The 26,601-nt window shown below is 41.2% G+C and overlaps 2 protein-coding genes across 2 annotated transcripts in view; one reads left to right on the forward strand and one right to left on the reverse strand.

Moving 5' to 3' along the window:
* LOC138951197 (uncharacterized) overlaps positions 1-23,551 on the forward strand; it is a 39,775-nt gene extending 16,224 nt beyond the window's left edge. Inside the window, exons 6-8 of the mRNA XM_070322850.1 lie at positions 3,143-3,363; positions 21,456-21,587; positions 23,219-23,551. Coding sequence (XP_070178951.1) covers positions 3,143-3,363; positions 21,456-21,587; positions 23,219-23,484 — 619 coding nt within the window. The 3' untranslated portion in view covers positions 23,485-23,551. The remainder of the gene's footprint in view (positions 1-3,142; positions 3,364-21,455; positions 21,588-23,218) is intronic.
* The window catches only part of LOC138951204 (uncharacterized), a 336,181-nt gene that overhangs the window by 291,371 nt on the left and 18,209 nt on the right, over positions 1-26,601 (reverse strand). The gene's annotated exons all lie outside the window — the stretch shown is intronic.

Consider the following 26,601-nt stretch of genomic DNA (forward strand, 5'->3'; position numbering starts at 1 on the left):
AGGAATAAGATGAAAGTGTTTTTAAAATTGATTTCGACAATTTAATGTTGATAATAGTTTTTATATATTTAATTTTCAGAGCTTGTTTTTAATCCGAATATAACATATTTATATGTTTTTGGAATCAGCAAATGATGGACAATAAGATAAACGTAAATTTGGATCGTTTTATAATTTTTTTTTTATTTTTTACAATGTTCAGATTTTTAATGACCAAAGTCATTAATTAATTTTTAAGCCACCAGGCTGAAATGCAATACCGAAGTCCGGGCTTTGTCGAAGACTACTTGATCAAAATTTCAACCAATTTGGTTGAAAAATGAGAGCGTGACAGTGCCGCCTCAACTTTCACGAAAAGCCGGATATGACGTCATCAAAGACATTTATCAAAAAAATGAAAAAAAACGTTCGGGGATATCATACCCAGGAACTCTCATGTCAAATTTCATAAAGATCGGTCCAGTAGTTTGGTCTGAATCGCTCTACACGCACGCACACACGCACGCACGCACACACATACACCACGACCCTCGTTTCGATTCCCCCTCGATGTTAAAATATTTAGTCAAAACTTGACTAAATATAAAAATGACGATGATCTGTAAACAAACCAGGACAAGGAAAGAAAGACAAAACGTATTTGAAAACAAATCATACTATACAGATTGACAAACTGAAACTTTGAACTCTGTTGATATTTCACGGGAGATGAGGTATGGTGCAAACGTATATAATTATACTGACTACATTTTGTTACGTACTCATCAACAACAACAAAAACCGATATAACCAAAGGCACACACACACACACACACACACACACACACTTTGCTGGTTTGCTGATGTCACAGGAAACGAATGAACAATAGAAAGCGTGATAAATTCCTGGCCAGAAATCAGTTACAAAGACCTGAAAGTCTGCTGAAGGGAACTGGTTAATGTACACATTTGAACTGCTGTCAAAATTACTATGTAATACGATATTCGGGTTTTAAAATTGGTAGCACATTACAACCAATAATGATGTTTTTTGCTTCGGCATTGAAGCAATGTTCACTATTTACTAACAAAATAATGACGAAATAAACACAAAACCAAATCAGTGAGGCAGAGGGGACAAAAAGCCGAGCGGGTGTGTGTGTGTGCGTGTGTGTGTGTGTGTGAGCTTGTGTGTGCCTGTGTGTGTGTGTGTGTGTGTGAGTGTGTGTGTGTGTGTGTGCCAGTGTGTGTATGTGTGTGTGTGTGTGTAGAGCGATTGAGACCAAACTACTGGACCGATCTGTCGAACCCACAGAATACAACTGCACGCACTGCAGTGTTTTCAGTCACGAGAATAAAACAGCTTCGTCAATCCACGCGGCAAGGAAGTCGCGCAATTTTTGCGTGCAACACGAAGTAAACAGACATGCAAGAAGAGCGATGGGTTCAAGTTTAGGTCGCTCCAGGAGAAAAATTCTTTTGGATGTTGGCCTTTAAGCCAGGTTGGTTGCCAAGACTCCCGCCGAACCTCAAAAACCAATAGCCTATATACTTTCCATGACTGTCCCTGACGTCACAGCTAAGGAACCAGTGAAAACGTCGCTCTGGGACCAGAGAAAAAAATGGGGAGGGAGGGGAGAGTTTCGAGGCTGCTGTCAGCCTCCATAGAAGCTACAGTTAAAATCCCTCAAAAATACACAAAAACCCCCTCACTAAAAACACTACATCAAAAACACTATAAGCAATTACATCAATAAAATGGAAATTCTACGACGCATCATTTGATACCAAACACTCATAGGTGATCAACACTGCGAACAAAGTGCAAAACCTCTGACTATTACCTCGCAAAATAGTCATGTCACACCAAAAACCGTATGCAGTTACAAGTTAACCACAATCAAACACAGTGTATATTCAACAGGCTTCTCGTATGTAGATAATAAACATAAAATCTCCATTCTACTAAACAAATGAATACAGAATACATATTTATATCGAATACATGGGTAAAAGAAAGAATGATAGAAAAGCTACAGAAAAGAAGAGAGAGAGAGAGAGAGAGAGACAGAGACAGAGAGAGAGAGAGAGAGAGAGAGAGACAGAGAGAGTCTGTGTGTGTGTGTGTGTGTGTGTGTGTGTGTGTGTGTGTGTGTGTGTGTGTGTGTGTGTGTGTGTGTGTGCGTGTGTGTGTGTGTAACAAGCATTATTAACAAAAGCACAGCAACATAGAAGTAAAGAATTAGGTCAAAAAGGAAAAGGGGTTGGGAGGAGGGAGGTGAGAGGTGGATGTAGAAAAGACAATGCCCTCGCTGACTGCCCTCGCGCACAAACAAAGGCGTAGGGGGTTAGTGACAGGAGAAGTGACCTAGGGGTTAAAAAGTCAATACAGAAAGGTTACATGGGGAGAGGGGGGAAAAGGGTTCACAGACTGGCCTCTCCGACCTCCATGGCTTGAATACAGTCACTTCGGCGCCATCGTGTCAGAGCCAATTACATTCTACCGCAAGAGAACAATGAGAAAGGACTGGATCATACCTATTTCCAAACCATTTACTAAGGGAAAGAACAAATATGATTTTAGAGTGTGAATCTTAATTTCACACCGTTTCAATACTAACTTAGATAATTTATTCTGCTCTCTACGCCTTCTCTTCTCCTTTACATTATGAACTTTGAGAAGAAAATTGCATTTATAGAAAAGACAAATTATTCCTGTAGTCGCTTTTCTCCACATATGTGCTGGTTTTCAGGCAGTAAAAGCTGAGTGTGGTGGATTAATTTGCACCAAAGTGAGAAGGACATGCCACATGTTTTATTCACAGTGAATAGTGCAAGTGTCCAAGTAAATGAGATAATTTAAAGGCAGTTTGAGACACGTAAGCGTTGCGTATACACAAAACACAACGTAGAAAAGTATCAAATATAAGCTTGGACGTGCTTTCTTTTATTAAAGTGACTCTCCGCTGGCATTTAGCTTAGTCGGTATCGCGCGGGCCTTAAAACCAGTTAGTTGCTATCGGCGTGGGTTCGAACTCTGTGATTCCAAGAATCAACGTTTGCAAACTCTTTCAGTATTCATTTGTTCAGTGTATGAATTTAAAGTTACATTTTGCTCATGAATGCGATCGGGATGAGCATTGACTTGATGTCAATGTTGCAGTGCGACCTGCAAGGACCTGGCCAGCAAATTCACAAGCTGTCAAGACAAAGAGCAAGCCGCGATGGAGTGCGTGGCCATCTTTGCTGATCCATCGCAAGCGGAGTGCCTGGCAACGTCAGACACGTCCCTGGCTGACTACTATTACGACTGTCTGACGTCAGTGTGTGATGGCGACACCTCCGCTGTGGATCCCATGAACAACTACATCAGTGACAACTGCGGTAAGCGCTTGTAACTAACACAAATCACTGGCGACTGTTTATTTACACTATAATATCTAGCAATACAAGTCAATATAGAATTCATTCTGTAGTAGAAGCAATTCTATTTTGGAATTTTATTATAGAAACACTTAAGACTGAAATGATATTTGGAGACACAGATATGTATCCAGCATTATGTAGAGGTTACATGCCGAGTCTCAGTGATTATTAAAAATAATGGTCGAAGTTGGCGGATCATGAAAAATGCGAGCTTCAGCGAGCTTTTTCATGACCGCGAACTGAGACCATTATTTTTAATAATCACTGAGACGAGGTGTGTAACCTCTGTATTCCTCCTTTCTTTAGTTATTCAAAGAAAACAGGAGTTTTTGTGCGAAAGTTTGATCGAATCCGAATCACTCAACCAGTCAACCTGCGCAGGCGATCGATTAATGCGCGGTTGTATAGTTCCGTGCAAATCATTCCATTCTGTTAACACTTCTTGTCATTTTCCCTGTTTTAGACTAAAATCAAGTACATAGATATGCTGTTATTCTGCTGTGGCGGTAAAGGCAGATATTGTGTGTTCTGTTTATGTTTTAGTATCGGTTAGGATAATGTTCTTTCGTCAAATGGGACTAGCAGACGAACTTTTGCACCCGTGTTCCAACGTTAATTACTGTATGAAGTTCAGTTTTCTGGGGAAAATAGTGTATGAAACCGCTTTATGTTGTTTAAATTGATGAGATGTGTGCATTTGGTTGCGTGTGATCTGTTTATAAAATGAAATATTGTTGAAAACTGACCGTCGGATTGCAGTCAGTGTTGTCGAAGAAACTGCGTTAAAAGAAGGGGAACTACTCTTGTCGGCTAGAGTATGAGTTACTTGCCTTGGAAATTTGCTTGTGATGAACGGTTGTGCACGGCAGATCTAGATTCAGAAAACAACCTAACTCATGGATTTTATATGGAGATTCATGTGTTCAGGCCTGTAGTTGTTAATTTAAATGCGGTATGTTTGTATTGTTTGCTCCAGAGATGTATATTTCGTACGTATAGAGCGTTCGGAACTTTTCAGTCGCAAAAGTAGTACCAAAACAGAACAGCTTCTCAACCCATTGCACTATCGAGGATTCAGGCTGTTGCTGGCTCGTTATTTGTTTGGTTGCTGGGTCATTATCGAAAAATAACTAGCTCTACAAGTTTACAGAGGTAAAGAAGCAGAGGGGGGAATAATGCATTCTATGCTTCCCATCATAACAACAAACTAAACAGATGCGTTTGAGAGCAGGTCTTTCTGATGAGGCTGTTGATTGTAAAACCAATTATATGCCTGAACAGGCCATTCATTTCCCTACCTTATTCAAACAACAGATTGAGTTGACATGACGTAGTGTCTATAGAGTGCAAGGGCGGATCCAGGATCTTAACGAAGGGGGGGCCCACCCACACTCTTTTGCACAAACTTGACGGCGTGAAGCGCCTGAATTGAGGGCATGAGGCGCCTGAATTGAGGGCGTGAAGCGCCAGAATTGAGGGCATGAAGCGCCTAAATTGAGGGCGTGAAGCGCCTGAATCGAGGGCATGAAGCGCCTGAATTGAGGGCATGAAGCGCCTGAATTGAGGGCATGTTTAATTTTTCGAGGTTTTAAGTCGAATTTTCGAAAGGACAAGTATGTAGTTGTACTTATCAACTTCAGATGCAGCTGTCACAAACTTGAACATGAATCAGGAAGAAAAAGTGATGTTGATCGGAAAGATAGGCTATGCAGATGTTGTGACATGAATTCATTGGGTAATGAATTTCATTTTAAATTCGAATGTCCAGAATTCAGTGCACATTACATACATCCCTCCAAAGTATATATATGTACTCTATGTTTTCTCTTTGTAAGTTAGTGTCTGGAAGCAAAACTGTAAGCTTGACACGTAAGACTTGTGAGCGCGCGCATCATTCCGAACGTATTTTTCAGAATGCCATTTCCAGGGCCCCAACGCGTCACAAGTTTGAGATAACACGTAATACTTGACTGTGACGTCAAACGTAATTTGTTCGTAGATTTTGTTCCAGACTGAAAGTGCACAGAGCTTCCATCTTATTCAGTAAGCTTTAAGCTTATTCCTTTTCTTTCAAGCGTTTTATCACCTTTCGTTGTGGATTTTGCGATTACAGAGATAAGTTGCAAATTGACCATGAATCGCAGCGATAATCATCAACCTTGATTGGGTCTTTGAGAGTGAATGCTTACAATCCACGTTTTACTTGAAAGCTCAAAGCCATTCACCACCTCGATTTGTTTCATGGGGAACATGAGATTTATTTCCCAGCTGGTTATGAATGAAAACTTGTGAAAATGATGACAAAGTTGTATATTTGGTTGTATCTCAGCGATAACTGGGCGGCAACGTGTAGGTATGCAAGTGCGGTAATTATAATCCCAGCGAAGCTGGAGGTATCCCACAAACGCACACTGAGATCGACTTGAGAAAAGTTCTTCCCGATAATCCATGATAAATAGTCTGTGATCTGATCGAAAAACCATGTACAGTATATACTTTTAGCGTCACAAAGAGCATGTTATGCGCTAACCTGGAGAGAAAACAGAGAGTATTCCATTCCACAAACATTGACTCGTCAACAACGTTTAATAGCAACTAGTGGTACCCGTGCTACGCACTTTGTGTGCTGCGCATGCGATGTCATTTTGTTGGTTATGTGCTTGTGAAAATGTTGTTTGCACCCCTCCCCCCCCCCCCCCCCCCCCCGCACATTATCCCGCATATAATGAATTATATTCTCTTGGTGAAAAATAAAATGTTAACCCTTACACCGGTGCAATTCTGTAACACATGTTACATAGCCACTGGTGAATTAACAGAGAGAAAAATAACAAAAAACAGTCATATAGGTTTTCGCATCAATGGGAGGTAATCGGAACTGACCAAAAAGACTGCGCGACCGCACGCGACTATACAAACAAACAAAATAAAATACAGCAGGTATGGCGTTTGCATGAATCCATGATTACGTCTACATGAACAACAGTGATAAAAGTGCGCATCTCTTCCCAGCCGTGCAGCGCTTTGAAAGTTGGAAGCATTAAAATTTAAACGGGTAAAAAGCCATCGTGAAGATACGAAAAAAAGTATGACGTGTAAAATACTTAATGATTCAAACGCATAGTATAACATATGTAACTGACAACAGAAAATATATACATGGTTCACACACACAATCGAGTGCACACATCCATGCTTATTTAAAGTCATGTACACACACACACACATACATACATGGCATCAAGCAACACACAATTAAATGACACATATGGAATATGGAAAGCGTATAATGGACATGAACATGGCAAGTAATTTACACCGTTACCTACTATAAAATTGATGATATATATATACCACTCACTTGCTATTCGCCTAAAAGCTTGCAGTGTGCTGTGACACATATAAGAAACCAGAAGAAAAAAGGACTTTACTTTGGCGAAAAGAGCATATGCTGCTTATTTTTGTACATAACTGCTATAACTGTATTTTTTCCGAACACTTACATGTAAAAAACATAGAGATATATCTTACCATTTCACTAAGACAGCCAAAATAACGGTCAAATTAAGGGGAGATCATGATGACGTACATGTCTATGGTTGCACCGGGCCGGGGAAAATATTTAGTCGCTGGAACCTATAAGGTTATACGGCGACTTATCAGGTGATAATGTTTCGAACTTATCTTTTAAAAATTAAGTAAACAAATCTATGGAATATTTTGGAGTTCCATTAACAGATAAACAGATCTATCTATCTTCTTATATAGGTTTTCGCATCAATGGGAGGTAATCGGAACTGACCAAAAAGACTGCGCGACCGCACGCGACTATACAAACAAACAAAATAAAATACAGCAGGTATGACGTTTGCATGAATCCATGATTACGTCTACATGAACAACAGTGATAAAAGTGCGCATCTCTTCCCAGCCGTGCAGCGCTTTGAAAGTTGGAAGCATTAAAATTTAAACGGGTAAAAAGCCATCGTGAAGATACGAAAAAAAGTATGACGTCTAAAATACTTAATGATTCAAACGCATAGTATAACATATGTAATTGACAACATTGACAACAGAAAATATATACATGGTTCACACACACAATCGAGTGCACACATCCATGCTTATTTAAAGTCATGTACACACACACACACACACACACATACATGGCATCAAGCATCAAGCAACACACACACAATTAAATGATTACATGACACAAATGGAATATGGAAAACGTATAATGGACATGAACATGGCAACTAATTTACACCGTTACCTACTATAAAATTGATGATATATATATACCACTCACTTGCTATTCGCCTAAAAGCTTGCGGTGTGCTGTGACACATATAAGAAACCAGAAGAAAAAAGGACTTTACTTTGGCGAAAAGAGCATATGCTGCTTATTTTTGTACATAACTGCTATAACTGTATTTTTTCCGAACACTTACATGTAAACAACATAGAGATATATCTTACCATTTCACTAAGACAGCCAAAATAACGGTCAAATTAAGGGGAGATCATGATGACGTACATGTCTATGGTTGCACCGGGGGAAAATATTTAGTCGCTGGAACCTATAAGGTTGTGAAAATGTTGTTTGCACCCCCCCCCCCCCCCCCCGCACATTATCCCGCATATAATGAATTATATTCTCTTGGTGAAAAATAAAATGTTAACCCTTACACCGGTGCAATTCTGTAACACATGTTACATAGCCACTGGTGAATTAACAGAGAGAAAAATAACAAAAAACAGTCATATAGGTTTTCGCATCAATGGGAGGTAATCGGAACTGACCAAAAAGACTGCGCGACCGCACGCGACTATACAAACAAACAAAATAAAATACAGCAGGTATGACGTTTGCATAAATCCATGATTACGTCTACATGAACAACAGTGATAAAAGTGCGCATCTCTTCCCAGCCGTGCAGCGCTTTGAAAGTTGGAAGCATTAAAATTTAAACGGGTAAAAAGCCATCGTGAAGATACGAAAAAAAGTATGACGTCTAAAATACTTAATGATTCAAACGCATAGTATAACATATGTAATTGACAACAGAAAATATATACATGGTTCACACACACAATCGAGTGCACACATCCAATCCATGCTTATTTAAAGTCATGTACACACACACACACATACATACATGGCATCAAGCAACACACAATTAAATGACACATATGGAATATGGAAAACGTATAATGGACATGAACATGGCAACTAATTTACACCGTTACCTACTATAAAATTGATGATATATATATACCACTCACTTGCTATTCGCCTAAAAGCTTGCGGTGTGCTGTGACACATATAAGAAACCAGAAGAAAAAAGGACTTTACTTTGGCGAAAAGAGCATATGCTGCTTATTTTTGTACATAACTGCTATAACTGTATTTTTTCCGAACACTTACATGTAAAAAACATAGAAATATATCTTACCATTTCACTAAGACAGCCAAAAATAACGGTCAAATTAAGGGGAGATCATGATGACGTACATGTCTATGGTTGCACCGGGGGAAAATATTTAGTCGCTGGAACCTATAAGGTTATACGGCGACTTATCAGGTGATAATGTTTCGAACTATTTAGTAAACAAATCTATGGAATATTTTGGAGTTCCATTAACAGATAAACAGATCTATCTATCTTCTTATTATTTTAGGTTCGTCTGGGGTAGAGAAATAAAACACACAGCTAGGTTCGTCTGAGGTGCGGTCGCGTGTTTAGTCGAACCGAAAGTTGAAGAAGAACCAATCACAGATCTCTTTCGCCGCGATGTCAAAGTTCAGGTCAAAGTTCACTGTTGTCTGCTCAAATTTGCGAGACAAACCTCTTCAAACTTTGTTCGTGGACAAAATTGGAAGTCGGGACCTAGCGGAATCGATTTCCTGGGTCACGTTGGCATAGCAACCGAAGGAGAAGGCACAAATCCGCGCGGTTTGGTCACAGGAATCGAAAAACCACCGAAAATCCTACCAGTATTATATAGTAGATGTATTACCTTAAACGGCTTAGGCAAAAACAAAAAAATGTATGTTTCCGGTAACCCGACCGACCCTAGTTTTTTAGGCCCGACCCTAATCTTTTTTATGGATCGTCTGAAAAAAATAAACCGCATCCAAAATAGAGCTGTTTGCGCTCAAACAGTAGGCGACTGAAGGGAGGTAAGCTCAAAGTACTGTTAGGAGTAAAAGGTTGTCACTTGTGTTACTTCCTTTCAAAATGGATGCACGCAGTGGTGTTCGACACCCGCTAGCTGTAAAGCTTGATAAATGTTGTCATGAAAAGGATGGGGTGAAAATTATCAGTACCTAACCCTTTGGTGCTATTGATGTTTGAAATGTTAATTTTTTCCATTTTTTTTTTTAAAGGAATAAAAATAAGTCTCTCAATATTGTTTGTCTAGTCACAGAATGAGGTGTGTGTGTGTGTGTGTGTGTGTGTGTGTGTGTGTGTGTGTGTGTGTGTGTGTGTGTGTGTGTGTGTGTGTGTGTGTGTGTGTGTGTGTGTGTGTGTGTGTGAGAGAGAGAGAGAGAGAGAGAGAGAGAGAGAGAGAGAGAGAGAGAGAGAGAGAGAGAGAGAGAGAAAGTTTAAAACAACAGCTTGCCTAATAATATTTATTGAACACTTCAAAACAAACTAAAACAGTTACAGCTATAAATTCCTGAACAATAATCTTAATAGTTATGTTGGGCAAAAACAGGGATTGATGAGAAGAAATGAACTGTGAAACATCATAGAGAAGGGAGAAAAAAAAAGAAAAAAAAAAGCCGACCTACCGACCCTATTTTTTTACCCTATGTTACCGTAAACAGACTTTTTTTTTTGCCTTATGAATGTGTAGCTCTCCTTAAGCGAAACCGCTTCCGTGTATGGCCTATCGTCCGTCGGCGAATTTGTAGCCAAAACCCTCGTACTGAGCCTTCTCCGTTCTGCACTGACGGAAGAAGCGCGTCGACCTCATCAGTCTTCCATCGCGTTGAAATCCTCCAAATCTCAGTCGAGTAATACTTGACGACCTCGTCGTCAAAACATCTGGTAGGGAAAAGGCGGTCAATTCTCCGTTGTTCTAAGAGCCCTCCTGTACAACGCAGAACAGGCACGTTGACATCAACTCCTAGACGAGAAACCCACGACCTTATCGTGTCAAAGCATATGACAAATGGGCAGTTACAATCACAATGCGTCTCTCCTAGCTGGTCAAAAACATCACGTGACTCCAGCAACCAATCAGCTATCGTCAAAGTATAGCGCAATTTACTTTGACTTGCCAAGCCAGCAGAATTTATCATGTGAAAATCTTGTACACAATATTACACCTCACACCCAGTCCAGACGTGGAGGTAACCGAAATTCTCGTGCCTTCCTAGTCAGCAATAACCATTTGACAGTTGCGATAAGCACAGGCGCTTTGCATCGCAATTTCCGAAAGGCACCCTACAGAGAGTTTCTTCCTCAATCAATGTCACAAAACCGTGACAGTATGTATGCATGTAGGTATGTCTGTGGTAGAAACTTTAACATTTGACTGAACACCGAAATACTAATTTCACCTGGTTATTATCCAAGCAACATCTTCAAAGTATTGAAGCAAGGATCAACATTTCGTCTGCATGTGTGTAGTTAAAGTGTGTAGTTAAAGTGTGTAGTTAAAGTGTGTAGTTAAAGTGTGTATCCAAAGAAAACGGGTGGTGGGGGGTTTGCGGGGGATAAAAGCAGGTGACTGGTTTGTGTCGTGTGTGGTATGTAGACCAGGTCAGGGGTCAAGATCAGGTCAGGTCGCGTGAAGGATTGTGGTATAAATTCACTTTTCAGTTCTCACCGAGCTGCATTCGAAGACGATTTCACATTGTTCGGTTTCTTAGCTCAAGAATAATAGATAAAGAAGATAGTACCAAAGGAGATTTCCAACAGTCTGATCTGCACAGCGTGTTTCCAGTGTGAGCGAAGGAAGAGCTGTCGAAATCTGCACAGCGTGTTTCCAGTGTGAGCGAAGGAAGAGCTGTCGAAAGCGCAGTGTCGATCTGGGAGTCGTGTCCCCGGTAAGTAAAGACAGATCTATATAATTATAGTGTCTCCCACTCTTACAGCGTGTCACGTAAGCTTACTGATAATCCGTTTTGTTTAACCTTTGCCGTGCTTCCTGGGTTCACCTGTACCCAGAGACACACTAAAATCATTGTAACTCTGGAACCATTAAAGGTATCGTTTTGAAATTTTAAGTATCTCTCACACACCTAATTTGCTCTCTGTCTGCAAATTTTTAGTGTGTACATGACAAAACATCAGAATTAATTGATTATGATAATTTACATAAACACTACCGATGGCGCGGGTTCACACATACCCATACTTTTAAAGAGTAGTAGTGATTGTAACTATCCCTCTGCCGACGGCGCGGGTTCTGCTACACCCATAATTACCAAAGCGGCGGAACAGTGTCTGTCTGCCTGTTTGTCTCCAAGAGACTGTCTGTCTCTCTGTTTGTCTGTCCGTATCTCTCTGTCTGTATGTCTGTTGTCAGTTGCTCTGTCTGTCTGTCTGTCTGTCTATCCGTCTATCTGACTGTCTGTCTATCTGACTGTCTGTCTCTGTCTCTCTCTCTCTGTCTGTCTCTCTCTCTGTCTGTCTCTCTCTCTGTCTGTCTCTCTCTCTGTCTCTCTCTCTTAGTCTCTCTCTCTCTGTCTCTCTCTCTTAGTCTCTCTCTCTGTCTCTCTTTCTTAGTCTCTCTCTCTCTCTCTTTCTTAGTCTCTCTCTCTCTCTTTCTTAGTCTCTCTCTCTCTTAGTCTCTCTCTCTCTCTTTCTTAGTCTCTCGCTCTCTCTCTTTCTTAGTCTCTCTCTCTTTCTTAGTCTCTCTCTCTCTCTTTCTTAGTCTCTCTCTCTCTCTCTTAGTCTCTCTCTCTTTCTTAGTCTCTCTCTCTCTCTTAGTCTCTCTCTCTTTCTTAGTCTCTCTTTCTCTCTCTCTTTCTTAGTCTCTCTCTCTCTCTCTCTTTCTTAGTCTCTCTCTCTCTCTCTCTTTTAGTCTCTCTCTCTCTCTCTCTCTCTCTCTTTCTTAGTCTCTCTCTCTCTCTCTCTTTCTTAGTCTCTCTCTCTCTTTCTTAGTCTCTCTTTCTTAGTCTCTCTCTCTCTCTCTAGCTCTTTCTTAGTCTCTCTCTCTCTCTTTCTTAGTCTCTCTCTCTCTTTCTTAGTCTCTCTCTCTCTCTCTTTCTTAGTATCTCTCTCTCTCTCTCTTTTAGTCTCTGTCTCTCTCTCTCTTTCTTAGTCTCTCTCTCTTTCTTAGTCTCTAATCTCTCTCTCTTTCTTAGTCTCTCTCTCTCTCTTTCTTAGTCTCTCTCTCTCTTTCTTAGTCTCTCTCTCTCTCTCTTTCTTAGTCTCTCTCTCTCTTTCTTAGTCTCTCTCTCTCTCTCTCTCTCTTAGTCTCTCTCTCTCTCTTTCTTAGTCTCTCTCTCTCTCTCTCTCTCTTAGTCTCTCTCTCTCTTTCTTAGTCTCTCTTTCTCTCTCTTAGTCTCTCTCTCTCTCTTTCTTAGTCTCTCTCTCTCTTTTTTAGTCTCTCTCTCTCTTTCTTATTCTCTCTCTCTCTCTTTCTTAGTCTCTCTCTCTCTCTCTTTCTTAGTCTCTCTCTCTTTCTTAGTCTCTCTCTCTTTCTTAGTCTCTCTCTCTCTCTTTCTTAGTCTCTCTCTCTCTCTTTCTTTGTCTCTCTCTCTCTCTCTCTTTCTTAGTCTCTCTCTCTTTCTTAGTCTCCCTCTCTCTCTTTCTTAGTCTCTCTCTCTTTCTTAGTCTCTCTCTCTCTTTCTTAGTCTCTCTCTCTCTCTTTCTTAGTCTCTCTCTCTCTTTCTTTGTCTCTCTCTCTCTCTCTCTTTCTTAGTCTCTCTCTCTCTCTTTATTTGTCTCTCTCTCTCTCTTTATTTGTCTCTCTCTCTCTATCTTTCTTAGTCTCTCTCTCTCTTTCTTAGTATCTCTCTCTCTCTCTCTCTCTTTCTTAGTCTCTCTCTCTCTTTCTTAGTCTCTCTCTCTTTCTTAGTCTCTCTCTCTCTTTCTTAGTCTCTCTCTCTTTCTTAGTCTCTCTCTCTTTCTTAGTCTCTCTCTCTTTCTTAGTCTCTCTCTCTCTCTTTCTTAGTCTCCCTCTCTCTCTTAGTCTCTCTCTCTCTCTTTCTTAGTCTCTCACTCTCTTTCTTAGTCTCTCTCTCTCTCTTTCTTAGTCTCTCTCTCTTTCTTAGTCTCTCTCTCTCTCTCTTTCTTAGTCTCTTTCTCTCTCTTTCTTAGTCTCTCTCTCTCTCTTAGTCTCTCTCTCTTTCTTTCTTAGTCTCTCAGTCTCTCCCTCCCCCTCTCCCTCCCCCTCTCCCTCCCCTGCAAGAGGTCGGTGAAGGGAGAAACTCGATGCAACCACTGAAGTAGCGCTGTGGGTTACCCTGAACCCACCCCGTCGTTAGAGAAATAAACGGTAAAAACCCTCTTTCAAATGTATGGGTTCAGACAAACCCGCATCGTCGTTAGAGGAATAAACGGTAAAAACCCTCTTTCAAATTTTTGGTTCAGACAAACCCGCATCGTCGGGAGTGTGTAGTCAAAAGCGGCATCCGGCAAAGGTTAATTTCTTTCTATTTCAGCAGACACTGATATCAAAAACAGTGCTAGGCAGTCACCTCTAGTGAAATGAGTTGATCTAAACTGCCTGTAATGTTTGGATGTATTTGTTCTTGGTTTGTTTGTTTGTGTGTTTGTTTGTTTGCTTAACTCCTAGCTGAACACGAATGGCCATATCAGGGCGGTGCTGCTTTGACATATAACGTGCGCCACACACAAGACAGAAGTCGCAGCACAGGCTTCATGTCTCACCCAGTCACATTATTCTGACATCGGACCAACCAGTCCTAGCACTAACCCCATAATGCCAGACGCCAGGCGGAGCAGCCACTAGATTGCCAATTTTAAAGTCTTAGGCATGACCCGGCCGGGGTTCGAACCCACAACCTCCCGATCACGGGGCAGACGCCTTACCACTAGACAACTGTGCCGGTTTGTTCTTGGTTCGATTTATGTGAATGTCAAGACTTGCAGTAGAGTCTCAAGTTTACTCTGCCCGTATAAAACTGTCCACCATTTCTTTGAACATGCAGAAATAAGGAAACGGAATGAATCTGTTCTCAAAGTAAAAATTATTACGATTTTGCCTCAGTTTCAAAACATGCTCTGTCATGGTTCTGTCTGTAAATATTGGTGCCTTTAAACAACTTCCTTCAATTTGAAAGACAGTTTTTGAAAGGGGTACATCACGAAGCGTCCCGGTACCGAAGCGTCCCGGTACCGAAGCGTCCCGGTGCCGAAGCGTCCCGGTGCCGAAGCGTCCCACTATAACGCGTCACAGGGGTACCGAGACGCTTTGGTACCGGGACGCTTCGGGACGCTCCCGCGCAGTAGGGCACGAAGCGTCCCGGTACCGAAGCGTCCCGGTGCCGAAGCGTCCCGGTACCAGTCACCACGCACATCCTCGGCTCGCATGCCAATGTATTTATAAAGCAAAGGGAATGCCTGTAATTCACACAGAGCAATCACTTGGTCTTAAACGTGCACAAGACAAACACTTTCATACTGGGGGAGCGAGCCAGTCTGAAGAGTACTCGGGTCCAGCGCGAGCGTTTTTTATTACCCAAATGAACCCAAACAAACCCAAATTAACCCAAATGATACAATTTAAAAGTCGGAGGCAGAACTGAAAAGACTTTTTCCGACGCTCACGCTTAGTGAAGCCAGAAAGCGTGTGTGATAACAGACATATCCCTCTTGTGAACGGAAGCCTACGGACTTTTCCCCCGAACTTGTCCACACGGGTACAGTATTTCCAAATTGGTGTGTTGTGAGTACAGATCTAAAGTAAAGTTGGGGAAAAGTTGGACAAAAAGTGATTTTTTTTTACCGAAAGCAAATCAAGGTCTGTGCAAAATTAAGAAAATCAGTGAAGTCAAGGTCAAATCAAGGTCAAGATTAAATTTAAAAAAAAAATGGTTAGTCAAGTCAAGGTCAAATCAAGGTCATTCAAGGTTTATATAAAAAAAAAGTCTAAGTCCTGTGACGCGTTATAGTGGGACGTTTCGGGACCGGGACGCTTTGGTACCGGGACGCTTCGGTACCGGGACGCTTTGGTACCGGGACGCTTCGGTACCGGGACGCTTTGGTACCGGGACGCTTCGGGGTGTCCCCTTTGAAAGCTGGATCTACCTAGATCTGTATTGCGTTTCATTCCAGACTCCTCTTTGATTGTGCTGTTTGCTGTTTACGCACAAAGCTTATCATGATTCGCTAATGTTTGTAACGCTTGGTAAATTCACCTTGCAACAGCTTCCTTGGCTTTGTTGGCATTTTCTTTCAAGGCAGCAACACGAAAGATTAGCTTCTTTTGGACAGCAGGTAGAATGCGAGCTTTTGAGACAACGACAGTCGTGCAAAGAAAGCTTGCTGTGGATGTTTGTTCTTCATCATGGCACATGTGATTCTGCACACCCAAACGTTTTTGCACAAATTTGAAGGCGCGAAGGCCTGAATTGAGGGTGCAAAGCGCCCGAACATGCTAGGGTAGTTCGGAGGCATGCCCCCCCCCCCCCCCCCGGATTTTGTTTCTTCCAAGGAAGCAAAATGCTGCAATCTAGGGCCACCTGAGCTCAGAAACTGTCATTTAATCATCTCTCTCTCTCTCTCTATATCTGTCTCTCTCTCTGTCTCTCTCTCTGTCTCTCTCTGTCTCTCTCTCTGTCTCTCTCTGTCTCTCTCTTTCTCTCTCTCTCTGTCTGTCTCTCTCTCTGTCTCTCTCTCTCCCTCTCTCTTCCCTGAAGGGGTGGCCCGGGCCCCCTTCGCTCCCCCCTTCCCCTAAATCCACCACTGGAGAGTACCTCAATTGCTCCTCAAAATGGACTGTGAATAGTGTGTTGACTGTGTTGACCGACAGAATTATTTTAAGAATAAGGCTGCTGCAGTCAGTTGACATGTTTCGCATATATTGTAGGGTTCCCATGCTGCATAAGTAAAGTGGCTTGTATAACCCGACTATTCAGTATCAAAACATTGTTTATATTTGTGTAGGTTGTAGTCATCACAACAAATCGCATTTTGCCTTTTGTTTCAGAAAGGAGGATAAGTAACAAGATCGACGCAGCCTCAGCCACATGACGACTTCCACTCGGTATGGTGACAAGTCTTGATGAAAAGTATAAGACTGAGGACAGCAGTGGAAAAAGTGACCACATGGCAGGTACCTGTTGCTTAGTGTCTGCAGTGAAAAAGACAGATAAGCGGATGGTATAGGTTTCCAAATGAACACAGTACCCGCAGATCTACTGCTGATTTACGACGGGCAAGCTACAATCCAGGGCAGAGAACACTGCAGCTCTTCATTTGTTTCAGGAAAGCACGTCCTTACAAATTAACATTACAACTCTCTGATACAAAGACAAAGTGCATAGTGTACCACAGGAACATCCCGATAATTGAGTGGGACAGGATTTAAGCAATTCCCAGGGCTGCAGTGATCAGGTCCATGCTGCACTTTTCAGTGAAAGCGTGCCGATGTTTCTGCAGTGTGTACGTCCATTTTGCGGCATTATTAGCGTCCGAAATACCTTCTCGATGACCTGTGAAACAAGGTGACACGTTTCGCTTGAGTATACAAAATGGTTGCAAATAACGTGTTTGGTATTGACATGAACGGGTTAAGCATTTGCAATGGAGTTTGGCACATATGATATATGCATGCGTCTAATAAAAAGTTGTATACCAAGTTCTGCGTTAGTCATCCAACCAGTAGGACGTCATTAACTGCTAAAGTATTTACCTTAAAGCCCATCGCTACATTGGACAGTGCGAATATATGACGTTGCTATCCGAGGAACATGTTTAGACGGTATGATCATTGAGAAACGGCTCTGCGCCGGGCTTGGACGGCATCACAGCCAGTTTTATGAAATTTGTCTGGTCTAAAGTGAATGATATGGTGTTTGCCTCCTTAAGCGCATCTTTTCAAGCTGGAGAGATGTCTCCTACACAAAAAAGGGCGGTGATATCCTTAATTCACAAAGGAAAGGATCTATCACGAGATAATTTAAATAATTGGAGACCCATTTCTCTCACTAATACTGATTACAAAATATTTGCAAAATGTCTGGCACATCGCCTTGGGTCTGTTGTTTCTAGTATTATATCAGAGGACCAGGTTGGTTTCATTAAAGGCAGAAAAGCGAGTGATATTATTCGATTAATTGATGATGTAACAGATTTTATGAATTGTAATAATAAGCCAGGCATTCTCCTTGGTCTGGATTTTGCACGAGCTTTTGATTCAATATCAAAGGAATATATGATTTGGGCATTTAAAAAATTTGGTTTTGGTGGAAATTTTTTAAATTGGGTAAAAGTATTAATGAATAATACCACAAGTTGTATTAATTACGTGGGTTGGATTTCCGAGGAATTCGACGTATTAACTGGGATCCGTCAGGGGTGTAATTTTTCTCCGATGGCCTTCGTCCTTGGCCTTGAACTCCTAGCCATTAAAATACGCAGTGATCAGACCATAAAAGGACTGAATTTTCCATCATTTGATCGAGAGAGAAATATGGAATATGTGTTAAAACTGGCAATGTATGCAGACGACGTAACACTGTTTCTCAAAGACAAACACGACCTGCAACAGGTATTATTGATAGTAGTGATTAACCATGTCTGATCTCCTAAAAAAAAGAAGAAAGAAGAAGAAAAAAAAAAAAAAAAAAAAAAAAAAAAAGAAAAAAAGAAAAAAAAAAAGAAAAAAAAAAGAGAAGAGAAAGAGAGAAAGAAAAAAAAAAAAAGAGAGAAAAAAAAGAAAAAAAAAAGAAAGAAAAAAAAAAAAAAAAAAAAAAAAAGGTATTATTGATAGTAAAACAGTTCTCGTATATTTCAAACTTAAATTTGAATCAAAATAAAACCGAAGCAATGTGGTTGGGATCCATGAAAAACAGCCCAGAACAATGTTGTACTATAAAATGGACAAAACAGTTACAGATTTTGGGTATTATATTTAGGAATGATATTGTTGCTTCTGACATTGAAGAAAACTGGTCAAAACGTTTTGATAGAATTGAAAGAATTGTTGGAATGTGGTCAAGAAGAAATCTGAGTACTAGCAGTAAATTGTGCATAATTAAAACATTTTTGATATTCCAGTTTGTATACGTTTTTCAGGCACTCTTTGCTCCGACAAAAGTGCTTCACTATCCTCTTTAAATTTCTGTGGAAACGTAAGTATTCAAACACTACAGCATTTGAGAAGGTTAAACGGACAGTTTTGTGTGATAAATTAGAAATGGGCGGTATTAACATGATAAACATGCATGATATGCAGACATCCTTTTTGTTATGCTGGGCAGCAAACAGATTTTCAAAATTGGAAATTAGTTCCAAGACATTATTATGACGTTCTTGGAAGTCGTCTGTGTTGTTTTCAATCTACTGTAGAGATGACTAAAAAGGTAGAACAGATTCAACGTAGGGCAGCAAGGTATGTGACACACGATTGTAGTTATGAAAGTAGTGTCAGTTCCATGTTGCAGTCACTCGGATGGGAAACCCTAGAAAGTAGGCGCACCAAGACCCAACTCACAATGCTCCACAAAATCATCAACAACCTGGTAGATATCCCCCCAGACCCCTACCTCACCCCTGGCACTGGCAGAACTCGATCCAACCACAACCTTAAACTTCGCCAAATTTCCGCCCGTACAAACTATTTCAAATACAGCTTCTTCCCGCGTAGGCTACCATCCCCGTGTAGAATTCCCTCCCGGCAGCTGCTGCCGAGGCTCCCTCTCTGGTATCTTTCAGAGGGGAGCTCTCCAAACTCTCATTCTAACTCCTCCCTACTCCTTATTTTATTTCAAAGTTAGAATATGGTCTCAGTTATATTCAGTTCCTCCTTGATCGTTTTGTTTCGTTTGACTACTTCCTTTATGCTTAAGTCTTTTCTATCCTCAGTTACTTTTTATTTTTTCTCCGTCTTTGTCCTCTTAAAGAGCGCTAGTCACTAAAAGTCAGCAATTGACGACGTGACGAAAATATTCTGAAATTCTGAAATACTGCCACCCCGAGACAGTTTGTAGGTCTGATGAGAATAAAATCGAAATTTTGGCAACATGTTTTAAAAAAGTGGATTGAGAATAGACATTTGTTTTTTGTAGAAAAAGAACGATTTATTGATCAATGTTTGTGGAATAATGCAGGTATTGTTTTTAAAAAGAATGTTTTGTGTTTTAAAAATTGGATTAAAGCTGAGGTGAATGTTGTACGTGATATATGGATAGACGGTAATATTGTCCCGTATGAACAGATTTGTACCACTGTTGGTTATAGCGCCACACGGCTTTTTGAGTATAATGCTTTGCACACGGCCCTCCGCGCGCGTGCGCTGCGAGAGGACACAGCCAACGGAAACGCCAGCGACGAATCTGGGCCCTGTCTACAAGACCTGTTAAAAAAACCTTCCCCCAATTAGTTCCGCGCTATTTTAACAAATGCAAAAGCAAGCGTACCCTGCTCTGTAAAATTCTGGTTACATAAATAAAATATTTCCATTGACGAGAAATATTGGCTCTTGGCAATTAAATGTATAAGCGAGGAAAGATTAAAGTTGTTTCAATGGAAAATATTACAGAATACAGAATAAAGTATTTATTGAGCCAAGTGACATTAAAAAAACATTTAAAGCACAAGGAATTTAGTGTAGTGTTGGTAAAATCACGCACACACACACACCCACACACACACTGACACACACACACACACGCCCACACATTCACTGACATACACACCAACACACACACGCCCACACTACAGCAGTCACGATCACACCATCACACACAGGGCAGACATGAGGTAAAACAAATGACAATCATCTATTAAAATAAAAAGTACAAAGAGTGGTCTAAGATGCTGGTGGAAGGGTCTACACAGAATACAGAATACAATATTACATAATATTTACCCCACAAACATTTTACTCCACAAGATGAAGTTGAAAGAAAATAATTTGTGTAGTCTTTGTAACGAAATACATTATATTGAGCACTTTTTTTTGGAAATTTTGAAAAATGAAGTTATTTTGGGAACATGTTATTAGATGTATTTTTGTTAATACGAAAGAAAATGTTATATTAACAGAACATGATGTATTGTTTGGTTATTTACCAGGAATGCATACCCCAACAAACAAAATTATAAATCATATTTTGTTGATAGCAAAAATGTGTATTAGTAAGTTTAGATATGGTAGGCCTATTGATTTAAAAATAATGGTTAATTGCGAATTAGGGTTGAGACGTTTGATTATTTTGTAAATGAAAATGATTAAGTATAATGTGCATATGCATATGTATGTATGTGTGTGGATTCATGATTATGTTGATGTCGCAAATTTTGACACCGCAGACACAATTATGTATTATAAGAATTCACGCCAAAAGTACATGTTAAATGTGTTGTGCCACAGATTAATGTACAGTTAAACATACAGATACCAAGTATACAATGTTATTGTTTATCGATTAAAAGGGCACGCTTGAGCGTCTTCCCAAAAGTCAAAGAAAAGAGAAAGAAAAACAAATGTATAGAAGGTATGATCCAAACAAAATGATTAAATTAATGTGATTTTCGCGGATACTGGCCCAAATTATAGTAGCCATTAAAACTACTCTCATGTTACATCGATGCAAAGTCACAGATGCCTGAGCCAATCATAAGAGGCCTTAAAATGGCCCGGGCCGGGACGAACACGGTCAACGTTATGTGCAGATTCAGAGACGGTATCCATGTTCCACCCCCATGTCGCCACTGTGGCACGTACAAAACAGACCTCACACACACACACCTGGGTAGCGCGACTATGTTGCTGCTAGCTTTCTACTAGAAGGTAGCGACCCAGATATCCAAGCGATGGGGCAATACTGTAATGAAAAAGACATCGACAAAAAAGTATGAAACGAAAAGAAATGATGTGTGTGTGTTGTTCAGTGCCCTGGCTGGAAAGATCGTGTGACTCTGACGCGGACTGTCCTGACGGCATCAACGCTGAGTGCTTCAAGGGCAAGTGTCTGTGTACTCCCGGCTACTACTACTCCAATGGACAGGCCGTCTGTGTGGACAGTGAGTGTTTGTCGTGGGAGATGTGTTTTGCTGGGTGGATAGGTGTGGTTTGGCGGATGTGTGTTGTTTGGATTTGTTTATGTTGGCTGGAATAGCTTATGCTGTTGGGTAGATGCATGCAGTAGGGTGGACTTCTGTTGTTTTTAATGTTAATGTTTTGGGGTAGATCCGTCGTTCGGTAGAAGAGTTGAGTAGATGTAAGTTGTTAGGTAGATGTGTGTTGTTAGGTAGATGCGAGTTGTTGGGTAGATGTGTGTTGTTAGGTAGATGTGTGTTGTTAGGTAGATGTGTGTTGTTAGGTAGATGTGTGTTGTTGGGTAGATGTGTGTTGAAAGGTAGATGTGTTCTGTTAGGTAGATGTGTGTTGTTAGGTATGTGTGTGTTGTAGGGTAGATGTGTGTTGTAGGGTAGATGTGTGTTGTAGGGTAGATGTGTGTTGTAATGTAGATGTATGTTGTTGGGTGGATGTGTGTTGTTAGGTAGATGTGTGTTGTTAGGTAGATGTGGGTTGTTGTGTGTCTGTCTGTGTGTCTGTGTGTCTGTGTGTCTGTGTGTGTTTATTGGTGTGTGTGTGTATGCGTGTGTAGGGGTGTGTGTGTGTGCGCGCGTGTATGTGTGTGTGTGTATGTGTGTGTATGTGTGTGTGTGTGTGCGTGTGTGTGTGTGTGTGTGTGTGTGTGTGTGTGTGTGTGTGTGTATATATACGTCTGTCTCTCTTCGAGCTCAGGGCCGGACCAGTACGTTTTTAGGGGGGGGGGGGGGGGGGCTAAAATGTTGAAGCGAGGGTCCGGGGGCCGCAGATGTGTGTTTAAAGCCTTTAAAGCGATCCAATTGAGGTCTTGCAGAAAACTTCTTCTTTACCAAGTCCTGTGTTGAACAGCAGTGAAAAGTTGACCGCTTTTCCTGTTTAACCTTTTCAAAATTAGATCTAACTTGTTCGCGTATTCATTTCTGGATCTGCAGGCTGGTACAGAGTTACCTCCCTTTAGGCTTTTTCAAATTTCCCTTGTTTTAACCTAATTTCTTGGTTAAAACTTGTCTAAATTTCCAAATTCTTTCTTAATAAATATCAATTCTACACTTTGGCCTTAAATCAAAGTGTTTCCCTTCACAGATATCCCCTTGGGGTTGTCAGATGAGGGTAGTCTCCCATGCCAACAGAAGCTACCATTCAGAGAGTGGTTTGCTTCTTAGTTGGATACCATGGGTTGACAACTCTCGCCATCAGTACCACCTGACCACTGATGAGACACAATAGTGTCGAAACACGTGTCTGGTCTGGGTACAAATACAATGGTCCTCCTCAGGACTAGATTACCTTGCGATACGTCCCCCACAAAGGGACTTTGCTCTGTAAATCACGGTCCCCCTAGAGGAGGGTCTGATGCTCCCATTAGGCTATCTGTGAAGGGATACTTATTTCTCTCTCTTTCTCTGCTTAGAGATTTTAACAAATCTCAGAAGAAAGTCTCTGCTGACTTACAATTGTTTCTTTCACAATTTCTGATGTTATATATATATATAAACATATGTGTGTGTCTGTGTGTGTGTGTGTGCGCGAGTCCTGTCTGACCTGTGCTGACTGCCTTGATGTATCTACATGACGCAGAAGTATCGCTGTGATGTTTTAGATTGCCCTGTGTCAGACCAGCAGGCCGAGTTCCTGACCTACCCAGACAGTGTCCTGCGTGGAAACAATGACGCCCGGACTGCAATGTTCCGTGCCACTCTGGGGCGCTGTCTGGCCCGGTGTGTAGCAGACCCTGGCTGCATCGTCGCAGAGTACAAAGCTAACCTTTATCTGTGTATTCAGAATTCAGCCTCTCCTCTCTCAGACACCAGCATCGTTATCGGTCAGGATGTGCACTATTCTCTGTATCAGCAACGGTGCAAATGATGAGGGTCACTACCGCCTGTAAGGGTCCACGGGAGACCAACAAAGCGACTTTTAGCCCCCCCCCCCCCCCTTGTTACCTTAGCCTCTGTTGGTCTTGCCGGGGTAAAATTCCCTCAAACAAGCAGCAATAAAAATATTACATTCCAGTGTATGTTTTCATTTTCATCAATGTGTGTGTGTGTGTGTGTGTGTGTGTGTATGTGTGTGTGTGTGTGTATGTGTGTGTGTGTGTGTGTGTGTGTGTGTGTGTGTGTGGGTGTGTGTGTGTCACACAAACATATTTGATGAAAATGTTAGCCATTATGTTTTTGGATTGATGGTTATACGCACACATAATTATGTCTCATCAACACATATTCCCACAACACATATGTCTCATCAACACATATTCCCACAACATAATTATGTCTCATCAACACATATTCCCACAACACATACACATTTAAAGAAGATCAACGAATTAAAAAAAGTGTGTAGCTGAAAATGTCAATGCCCATGGTAGGTCCAACACAAGCATAAGGAATATTGTAATAATCAGTGGTATTTATTACACGCTCCTCGTGGTGTGCTTGGCAAACTAAATCAGTGGTATTTATTACACGCTCCTCGTGGTGTGCTTGGCAAACTAAATCAGTGGTATTTATTACACGCTCCTCGTGGTGTGCTTGGCAAATTAAATCAGTGGTATTTATTACACGCTCCTCGTGGTGTGCTTGGCAAACTAAATCAGTGGTATTTATTACACGCTCCTCGTGGTGTGCTTGGCAAACTAAATCAGTGGTATTTATTACACGCTCCTCGTGGTGTGCTTGGCAAATTAAATCAGTGGTATTTATTACACGCTCCTCGTGGTGTGCTTGGCAAACTAAATCAGTGGTATTTATTACACGCTCCTCGTTGTGTGCTTGGCAAACTAAATCAGTGGTATTTATTACACGCTCCTCGTGGTGTGCTTGGCAAACTAAATCAGTGGTATTTATTACACGCTCCTCGTGGTGTGCTTGGCAAACTAAATCAGTGGTATTTATTACACGCTCCTCGTGGTGAGCTTGGCAAACTAAATCAGTGGTATTTATTACACGCTCCTCATGGTGTGCTTGGCGAACTAAATCAGTGGTATTTATTGCACGCTCCTCGTGGTGTGCTTGGCAAACTAAATCAGTGGTATTTATTACACGCTCCTCATGTTGTGCTTGGCAAACTAAATCAGTGGTATTTATTACACGCACCTCGTGGTGTGCTTGGCAAACTAAATCAGTGGTATTTATTACACGCTCCTCATGTTGTGCTTGGCAAACTAAATCAGTGGTATTTATTACACGCTCCTCGTGGTGTGCTTAGCAAACTAAATCAGTGGTATTTATTACACGCTCCTCGTGGTGTGCTTGGCAAACTAAATCAGTGGTATTTATTACACGCTCCTCGTGGTGTGCTTGGCAAACTAAATCAGTGGTATTTATTACACGCTCCTCGTGGTGTGCTTGGCAAACTAAATCAGTGGTATTTATTACACGCTCCTCGTGGTGTGCTTGGCAAATTAAATCAGTGGTATTTATTACACGCTCCTCGTGGTGTGCTTGGCAAACTAAATCAGTGGTATTTATTACACGCTCCTCGTGGTGTGCTTGGCAAACTAAATCAGTGGTATTTATTACACGCTCCTCATGGTGTGCTTGGCAAATTAAAATGAAACAAGTCGCGTAAGGCGAAATTACTACATTCAGTCAAGTTGTCGAACTCACGGAATGAAACTGAACGCACTTTTTATATATTAGTCAAGTTTTGACTAAATATTTTAACGTAGAGGGGGGAATCGAGACGAGGGTCGTGGTGTATGTGTGTGTGTGTGTGTGTGTGTGTGTGTGTGTGTGTGTGTGTGTGTGTGTGTGTGTGTGTGTGTGTGTGTGTGTGTGTTTCCCACGAACACACACACAGTAACACACACACTAACACACATACACACACGCACACTGACACACACAAACACACACATGCATGACCCCCCCCCCCGCCACTCACGACCCCCTCCTTCCCCCCCCCCCCCCCTTACACACACACATACAATCAAGCCATCAACATAAATCAGTAAAATTAATAACATTTCAGCGAGAAATAATTACAAAAACAAAGGTCAAATTTAGACTACACACGGACGACATCGTGGGGCCGTGCAAGGAACTTACATAAAAGCTAGGGAGAGAAGTCACAAACCTTCAGGTATTGGCTCTAAACATCATTTTCTACGATCTGTTTAATTTTTGACTTAATAAGCAAGTCGCGTGGAGCGAAATTAATACAATAGAACGTGGGTCCACACGGCCCCACGACGTCTACAGAAGGGTATGCACGTTAATTTTTCCTTCTTTGAAAAGCTTTAGTCCGCACGGTAATGATTAAATTAATAATGTAATTCAATTACTTCTCGCGGAACTTTAACTACGGAAGGGGATGCACGTTTTTGCTTCTTTGGAAAGCATGGGTCTACGGAAGAGTATGCATATTTTTCCTTATTTGAGAAGCATGGGTCCGCACCATCCTGAACCCAGGTAAAAAATGAGTTACTTCCCTTCGGGTCTCATTCTATCCCTGGCAAGATGCCTTGGTTTTCCTTGTCTGGAGAGGAAATCGATTTTTTTAACATATTTAGATCTTTTCGTAATGTGTTATGGATGTAAGCAGATTCGCGATTGTCGATAATGATTTTTTATGGTGTTGTGTAATTTTTAAATTTACAAAGAAATTGATATGTAAGACAGTTTCAAGCGTGCTATTTTTCGCGGCTGTATTTACTGTGCAAACAACTCTAAATATGGCAAAAGTGTCACGTGATAATCAACCGTTTGGTTTCGGCGCTCGCTGGAGCACACAACTTTTTCTGTAACCAGTTGACAATGATGAAACCATATATTACGGTCTCATTCCGGCAGCTGTCCCAAAATTTCGACTTGTTTTGACCTTAGAACGATGTCTTTATCATAACTGTGAAGAACAGAACGGATCGAGATCACTGTCGAAGTCGGCCAATCTGCAATCATTTTCGTCTCGCGAACACTGCTCGCGAACACTGCTCGCGAACAACATATGGGAGATAACTCTGTATTCTTGTTTTGATAGGAA

Source organism: Littorina saxatilis, linkage group LG16, assembly GCF_037325665.1.
Source record: "Littorina saxatilis isolate snail1 linkage group LG16, US_GU_Lsax_2.0, whole genome shotgun sequence".
Lineage (NCBI taxonomy): Eukaryota > Metazoa > Mollusca > Gastropoda > Littorinimorpha > Littorinidae > Littorina > Littorina saxatilis.